Raw genomic sequence first — 8,881 nt, 5'->3', positions numbered from 1 at the left:
TCAAAAAATTGCAAAATAAACACCAAAAAGCCTCCAAATCTTCTTCTCCATTCATACCTTTTACTTCTCTTTTGCATATAACGATGAATAATCTTCTTCTCTATTCATACCTTTTACTTCTCTTTTACATATATAGATAAAACAGCTCTGCAAGTTTAGAAACTAACTTCACAATTCTAATTTAATTGTCAATAAAGTTTCAGGATCCATAGTTTGGGTAAATGAAAAATGTTACGCTGGTAATATATGATAAAAAGAAAGAATATATTCATAAACCCAGCACTTCAATTATCATCGAAATTTAGAAAAAGAACTAGGAAAAATAAAACACAACCATCTAAAATTTCCTAAATAATGGATCAGTATATAAATCATGGTTGAGGCCACCATAAGTTGTTAGATTCGAAGGCTGATATCGATACTCGAATTGGTTATTGAGACATGCGAGGCTCAGGGAATCTCAATCGCCAGACTATCAATTTCCCATTCCAGTTATATATCGATATATTCATTTTCCGATCCATTACCATTACCAACCCACTGCTATTAACTGCTACTGAATCCAATAATGGAATGCTGCATTTGGCCAAACGGTTCTTTTTTTTACATCACACCATACTTCTGCTTCATTCAACTTCCATATGCGAATAGAGTCATGGCCCTTGTGCTCCACTAGTACCACTTGCCCATTGTAATCCCCTAAATTTTCAAGACTAATCCTTTTGCATCTCTGTGGCAATGGGATTTCTGTCCACAGCCCGTCGGCAATATTGAAGGCTACCATGAGATAAGGGATGGGATTCGGGGGATTGGGAGGCAGAGACACCCAGTAAAACTTGCCATTACGGAAGATACCCTTTCCAGTAAGCCGAATATGGTCCGGGACCATCATGGAAACTTGAGTCCAGGCGTTGGATTCTGAATCATAAATACACATCACAATTCTTCTCCTGCTACTAGAATATCTGCCCAGCAGGAGAGTGCAACGCCTTGTGGAACAATCGAAAGCCAATCCATTGAAAACGAAAGCAGGTATTGGAGGACGAGGCAGCTGTACCCAATTCCTGGTACTGGGAATGCCTATGGAAAGATCCAACATATCCCCTTTTCTATGACAACAGAAGATGCCCTTGCAAGTATTCACAACGACGTGATTGAGCAAAGGAACTTTGTACATGTCTGAACTGCGTTCTTCTATAACCCAAGAATCCACGTCATCTTTTGGATTCCAATGGATCTGAATAAAAACCCAGGGGTGGAGTACAGCGACCAAATTGGAACAAGTCCTTCGAAGGCATCACGGGAAGACAGTAGATGTTTCCACTGTTTGCACACAGTCCTCATTTTGCCAAGAACCCTAATGGGCAGCCTCGCTAAAATCATATGCAACAACTCTTTTGGGATCCTTTGCCATATTTCAGCTTCCATTGCTACAATATTTCTATTTCACAGAAAATATAAGAAATATTTTTCTTCCTGTTGAGGCTGCAACTCTTCCTGGAAACCTCTCAGCACTTCTGCGCAGTCCGCTCTATTTTTCAAGATCCAGAATTACCTCAACAACATACACAAAGATCATGGCATTCCAAAACACCACACTACATATTCATAAGAGCAACCTTTACAAAAGCATCTGACTGAAATCCATTCCTAGTTACATAACTATGAATCAATTTACCTTCTTCTAGAGTTTCTAAATGATCACAAGCTTAGAGCACACCTACCACTGTAACTGAGTCCAGAATCACACCCACCAGCTACAGCTGATGAAAGAATGTGAATACCTCCTTATATGATCTATGATTTCTCAGTGCATAACCGAGAAGCATTATAGAGCATTAAACCACACTCAATTTAGATGTTTTCTCAACATTTGGCATGAACCTCGACAGATCCAAATTTAGGATAGAAGTGATTTCATCCACCACAAAACGTTGGAATTGAACCCATTTATGCCTATATGATAATGAACTTCTTGCCCTATTGCAAAGTTGATGTGTCACTACAATCCTAGTACCAATGGGAACGTAAAGTCAATTGGAAATATGCCTTCATTTTACATTTGGTACTACAGTGTAGGTGTTTGCCCGCTCAGCCAGTTTGTGGCAAACTCTCATAATTACATTCCATGGGTTAATATTTTTCCTAGAATTTTATCATAAACTAGTCGGTCATCTCCTGGACTGCCATACTTGGCATACATGCTTACGATGTTGTTATCTCAAAATGGATTTGTTAAAGGCCACTTATAACTATTTGGGTATGATGTTTTTAGCTCTTTCAGGGTGCACAGATATCAGCATAGGCTTGCAATAGAGCAGCATCAGGGTCAATTAGTAAACCTCGATAGCTCTTATCATACAAAATATCCATATCCTCCTTCAATGAACGATCGTTGCATTTGTCATGGAGGTTTTTGTTATTGTTTCATTGTGGTTTGGGGAGAAAGGACGAGAAAGTTAAAAGTGGTGATATGCATGATACGTAAGTACGCGTTCCAGTAATCTCTTAGTTCAAAATCAGCATAACGTAGGGAACATTGTGTAGATGTTGTCATTGTTAACTATAAGTATCCATTTGTTGGAAATAATACTGAGAGGGGGGGTGAATCAGTATTATCAGATCAATAAAACTTTTTCAATGCTCAGAAACATATACGCTACTTCAGTTAAGTGAACCAGCGTGTACACGCTACTGTGTCTAAAGAAACCAGCGTATAACCATAATCTTATAATTCAGTTAGTTTATCTTCAGTTAAATGCATCAGGACATTATTCATCATATTAAGAGTAAACAGATGCAGTATAGCAGAACAGGTCATCACACAAAAGCCAGACACATGAACACCATGATATAAGGTGGAAACCCAATGTGGGTGAAAACCACTTGCTGCAAGTCGTCTCTATCTTTCTTTAATAAGAACTTCAGTTTACAATCTTTTGTACTGCTGCAGCCTTATACCAGTACGCAGGCTACAACCTGCAGAAGGCTTCAACCTTCTCTCGTTCTCCAAACTTCCTTGGAAGGGAACTCCAACCCCCTTTGCTCTTGTACTAGCTAAGATACTAGTACGTAGGTGCTGGCCTACAATCTTCTTTCCTTCAGGTACCACTTTTCATCAATTTTCAGACTGGATACTCCTGAAGCACAACATTACAATCTGAAGACCATGATTCATTCACAAATCATTGAAGCATAAAACAACCAATACTAGCATCATCGATCTTTGAATCACTGAACCACTGAAACCCTATAAAACCCAGTCACCAGAACACAGAGCAGACTACAGAACTCTGCAATAATAGTCAGATCCAGCTGCAACCCAAAAAATCAAGCTCCAAAAGGTATACGCTACTACAATGAAGGCAACCCGCGTATACACGTGGTTTTACCGAAGACAACCTGCGTACAGATCTAAAAATAACTTTTCATAACTTGCAGTTGTACCAGATTTCAGTTATACCCAGAACATAACATTGCGTCAGTATGCAGATCTAGAAATTCGCATAATCAACCATATAAAGATAGTTCATTTCAAACCATTTGATCCCGATCTCTCCTTAGATCTTGTTCTCCATCAACCGATGAGATCTCTCCTTAGCTCAGATCAAGCAATACATCATCAACCAATAACCTGCATACTGGATCTAATACTTCATCAGATATTCAAGACTTTTCAGATACTCTTGCCTAATGATTTCCTTCTCCTTATATAGCCTTAGGCCTTGTTCAATACCAAGATCCAAAACCATAGAAATCCAATACCATCAGCCTTAAAACTAGGGATCAACACGACCGTCGAGACACCAAGGTCCGAAACCATAGGCACAACTTCCAAGGGATAACCGTCGTGGACCAAAGATAAGTTTTCCAAATACACGCGCTTTTACTGAAGCCAACCGGCGTGTACACGCGACTTGGTATATAGCAAACCTGCGTATATATATTTTTCTTCATACTTGTAGGCTGATCATTAATTCCTTGCTACTATCCATCTGCACTATGATTGCTTATCAGAGTGATTTGCCATCAAGGACAATACTTGTCTCATAATGCCAACAATCTCCCCCTTTGGACTTGATGGCAACAACACTAAATCACTCTCCCCCTTTGTCATCAAGGGCAAAGGGTTGTGCTCCCCCTGAGTACCTGCTGATATCTTTGCTTGGCTATGCTGAAACATGCTCCCTCTGACTGTAGGCAAGACCTACAAGAGATGTTCTTCAAAAGAGCTGAGACTTGTACATCATAAAGGACCTTCCTATCACCGACTCAATACATACATCCATACTCCCAACCAAGAGGGGATACATCAGAAATTTACATATAGTAACCAATATTCATCCCAGTCATAGTGGGGAAACCAACATAGGCCGTCACATGACCTTGACACCATAAAGGGATATCACAAAAGAGATACATGACATAGAGACAACAAATCTAGACCAAGACTTATGAAAATCACAAGCAGCATCTGATACACCTCTTTTAGATCCAAGATTTCCTTCTGAGCTCCTTCTCCTGAAACCAACAACAGTTGTGTACTCGAACCAAAAGCATCTAAATGCCAACAATGCTTTATGAGACTTTAATCTGCTCCCCCTGAACCTATGCCTGCTGAATTCTGGCATACCCATCTCAGACCTTCTCCGACCGGAGTCTGCCCTTGCTGTTCAGAACTCCATATACGCGACTTCCTCTGCAGAAAACGGTGTATGCACGCGGATATGCTTTCTGCAACATGCGTACACCATATACGCGACTTTCCCAGCATAATTCGGCGTATATACGCGTATATCCCTTACGTAACTTGCGTATACCAACTTTTCTGTAGAACAGATAAGCTTCAACAGCAGGATGAAGCATCAAATACTCCCAGCTTTTGTCTGAGATATTCAAAAGTTTCCCTGGGCAGTGGTTTTGTGAGAATATCAGCAACTTGTTCCTTAGAAGGAACATACTCCAGTTTGATCTTCTGCTCAAGCACTTGTTCCTGAAGAAAATGGTACTTGATTGGTATGTGCTTGGTCTTTGAGTGCATGACTGGATTCTTTGAAATGCTGATTGCACTTGTATTATCACATAGGATAGAGATTGGTGGAGTGCAAGTGATTTGAAAATCCTGCAAGGTCTGCATCATCCAAAGAAGTTGTGTGCAACAAGATGCCGCGGCCACATATTCTGCTTCAGCTGTAGATAAGGCAATCGAACTCTGTTTCTTGCTGAACCAAGATACTAATCTGGAACCCATGAAGAAAGCACCACCACTTGTGCTTTTCCTATCATCCACACTTCCGGCCCAATCTGCATCTGTGTAAGCATGAAGAGTGAGATCTGTATCTCTAGGATACCATAAGCCATAGTTTTGGGCCCCTTGAAGATACTTGAAGATTCTTTTGACTGCTTGAAGATGAGTTTCCTTTGGGTTGGCTTGAAATATTCCAACAATTCCTACTGCATGCATAATATCTGGTCGGGTACCTGTGAAATAAAGCAAACTCCCAATCATGGATCTATAGGTTGGTTGATGAACTGCTGTTGATTCATCATTTGCACTGAGGCTGCATCCTGTAACCATGGGTGTACATACTGGCTTTGACTCTTCCATGCCATACTTCTTCAAGATCTGCTTGAGGTACTTGGTTTGAGACAAGAAGATGCCTCCTTCATTTTGTTGGATTTGCAATCCAAGGAAGTATGTCAATTCTCCAAGTAATGACATTTCAAATTCTTTCTGCATAACCAAGGCAAAGTTTTGACTCATAGTCTCTTCATTGCTACCAAAGATAATATCATCTACATAAACAACAAGTATTAGAAATTTGTTATTTTCAACTTTTATATAGAGGTTGCTATCTGTTGATCCTTTTGAAAAGCCTTGTTGGTGAAGATATTTGTCCAACCGATAGTACCAAGCCCTTGGAGCTTGTTTGAGACCATAGAGAGCCTTTTTCAATCTGCATACCAGGTTTGGATCATTCCCAAGAATGAAACCATCTGGCTGTTCAATATATACTTCTTCTTCTAAGTCTCCATTCAGAAAGGCTGATTTCACGTCCATTTGAAATACCTTGAAGTTTTGAAAGCTTGAGAGAGCAAGGAACATTCGGATGGCCTCAAGTCTTGCAACAGGAGCAAAGGTCTCTTCAAAATCTATTCCTTCTTGCTGCGCATACCCTTTACAAACAAGTCTGGCCTTGTTTCTAATTACTTCTCCATTTTCATTCAATTTATTTTTGAAGACCCATTTAGTCCCTATGACATTTTTATCTTTTGGTCTAGGAACCAATTCCCAAGTATTGTTCTTTTCGATCTGCTCAAGTTCTTCATCCATTGCTTTGACCCAACATTCATCTTTGCATGCCTCTTTCACATTTTGTGGTTCAGTAGAAGAGAGTAATGCCAAGTAGCTTGAAGCTTCTGCAATTCTTCTTCTTGTTTGTATTCCTGCTTCTTTCTGCCCCACAATCTGAGATTCTGGATGATTCTTTGGAACATATCTGGATGGAGTCTTCTCTTCTATTCTTGTCTGCTCCTCTGGTTCTTCTTGAGGTTCTTCTTCTTCTTGAGATTCTTCTTCTTCATCATTCTGCCTTTGAGGGTAGCCTTCATCTTCTTCATCTTCTTCAATGTTTTCATGATGAACTTGCCTAGGAATATATCCCTTCTCATCAACCACTACATCAATGCTGTCAACAATTCTGCCAAGTATTTTGTTGTAGCACTTGTATGCTTTGCTATGTGGAGAATAACCAAGAAGAATGCCTTCATTTGCTCTTGGTTCAAGTTTTCCAAGTTGCTCATCAGTATTCTTAATATAACACTTGCTCCCAAAGATTTTGAAATGCTTCACCGAAGGAGTCTCACCACTCCAGAGCTCATGAGGTGTTTGAGTGCTGTTTACTCAGACATTTGTTTTGTTAAGAATAATAACCGCAGCATGTGCAGCCTCACCCCAGAAGGTTGCGGGAGTACCTGATTCATCAAGCATAGCATGAGCCATTTGTTGTATTGTTTTGTTCATTCTTTCCACAACCCCATTTTGCTGAGGAGTTCTAGCTGTAGAGAATTCTCTTCTTATCCCATGTTCTTCACAGAAATCGAAAAATTCGTTTGAGGTAAACTCCCCACCTCTGTCAGATCTGAGGCACTTAATTTTGTGTCCTGATTCATTTTCAACCAAGGCTTTGAAGGATTTGAATTTTTCGAATGCCTCATCCTTGTGCTTCATAAGCCCTAACCAGACAAACCTGGAGAAATCGTCAATGAATAATATCAAATATTCTTCTCCTCAAGGTGTCCTTTTCCTAAATGGACCACATACATCTCTATGGACTAGCTCAAGAGGTATGCTGGCTGATCCTTCCTTCTCTGGAAAGTTAGTTCTGGTTTGCTTTCCAAACTGACAAGATTTGCATATAGTGTTGTCTGGAATTTTGATATCTGGAAGACCACGAACAGCCTGATATTTGCATGCTTTCCTTATTTGTGAAAAGCTTAGATGCCCCAACCTTTGATGCCATAGCCAGTGTTCATCATCCTTGCTCAAATAGCATTGTTGTGGTCCTTCTTCAAATATGTATAGATTATTTGGAGTCCTTCCTTTGATCACTGTTTTACCTGTATCAAGATCACGAACACAACATCCGTTTGATCTAAATATTACTTCTGTTCCTTGATCGCACATCTGACTGACACTCAGAAGATTATGCTTCAGTCCATCAACATACAAAACATTTCCAGCTTTGACCTTCTCTTTCAATGGAGCAACACCTTTTCCTTTTATAGCTGCAGAGATATCGTTTCCAAAAGAAACTTTCTTCCCCTTTTCTAATGCGGTATATGACTCAAGCTTTTCTTTGTCCCCTGTCATATGCTTCGAACATCCGCTATCAATGTACCATAGACTTTCTTGACCTTCTGCATAAAAGGCTATCCCACATCTTTCTGGTTGCGGTTCCTTTATTCTCCATGTTCTGACATTTGAGGTATGTTCCTTCTGATTTGTCTTCCGAAACCTGCTCCTACATTCAGAGTCTTCATGACCAAAGTTATTACAAATAGAGCATTCAACTTCATTTTCAAGAACCGAAAAGTTGTTATAAGTCCTTTTCATGGTTCCAGTCATTTTGCCTTGCTTTTGAGCTTCTCTAGTGATGATTGTCTTGTAGGCAACACATTGAGCTACTTTGTGACCGAAGTTATGACAAGAAAAGCATTGGCCATTAAAGAAACTTCTGCGATAATCAGATCTATCATCCAACCGATTGTAGCTTCTATTCACATTCATTCTTGGAGCAAATTGGGAAGAGTTTACCTGGGGCTGATTGTAGCTTTTGTTTGTCCTTAAGGCAATTTGTCCCCGAATTTCTTGATGGTCTTTATTTGTTCTTGAGGTAAACTGTCCCTGATTCACCTGATGACTTTTATTTGGCCTTCGCTCGCTTCTCCTTGCTGCATCAAGATAGCTTTTAGAGGTAGAGGCTTGAGATGTTTCTCCATTATATCCAAGACCTGTCTTGATCAGAGGAGATCGCTGCACATTGATAATCTCATCCAAGGTTTCAGATCCTTTAACAAATTTAAGATTAATAGCTTTTGTTTTCTCAATCTCCTTTCTAAGACAGACAATCTCACATTCCAATTTTTCAAGATGTTTTTCCTTTTCAGCTAGTTGACATTGTAGAGAATCAATAATAGCACTCTTCTCTTCTAAGCAAACTTTGAGATCTTTCATTTCTTCATAAAAGCCTTCTACATCTATAGCATCCATATAGTCATCATCTTCAAAAGCCATTAACAATTTATATCTATTACCTTGTTCATCTTCATCACTATTTGAAAGACCATCACTATCTTCATGAGTGTAATAGCTTTTCTT

The 8,881-nt window shown here is 39.6% G+C and overlaps 1 protein-coding gene across 1 annotated transcript; it reads right to left on the bottom strand.

Moving 5' to 3' along the window:
* Positions 1-553: 553 nt before the first annotated feature.
* On the bottom strand, positions 554-1,177 carry LOC149250777 (uncharacterized). The gene has a single exon (XM_089453748.1). The coding sequence runs from the start codon at positions 1,175-1,177 to the stop codon at positions 554-556; it is 624 nt and encodes a 207-aa protein (XP_089309874.1).
* Between the last annotated feature and the right edge of the window lie 7,704 nt (positions 1,178-8,881).

Source organism: Pinus tabuliformis, chromosome 7, assembly GCF_031772625.1.
Source record: "Pinus tabuliformis cultivar Carrire ecotype Pingquan chromosome 7, CPIR1, whole genome shotgun sequence".
In the NCBI taxonomy this organism is placed as follows: domain Eukaryota; kingdom Viridiplantae; phylum Streptophyta; class Pinopsida; order Pinales; family Pinaceae; genus Pinus; species Pinus tabuliformis.
This window is presented reverse-complemented; position numbering and strand designations above follow the sequence as displayed.

Excerpts from the sequence above, each read along its gene's own strand:
- LOC149250777 (XM_089453748.1), bottom strand. The coding sequence starts at position 1,177 with ATGTACAAAGTTCCTTTGCTCAATCACGTCGTTGTGAATACTTGCAAG.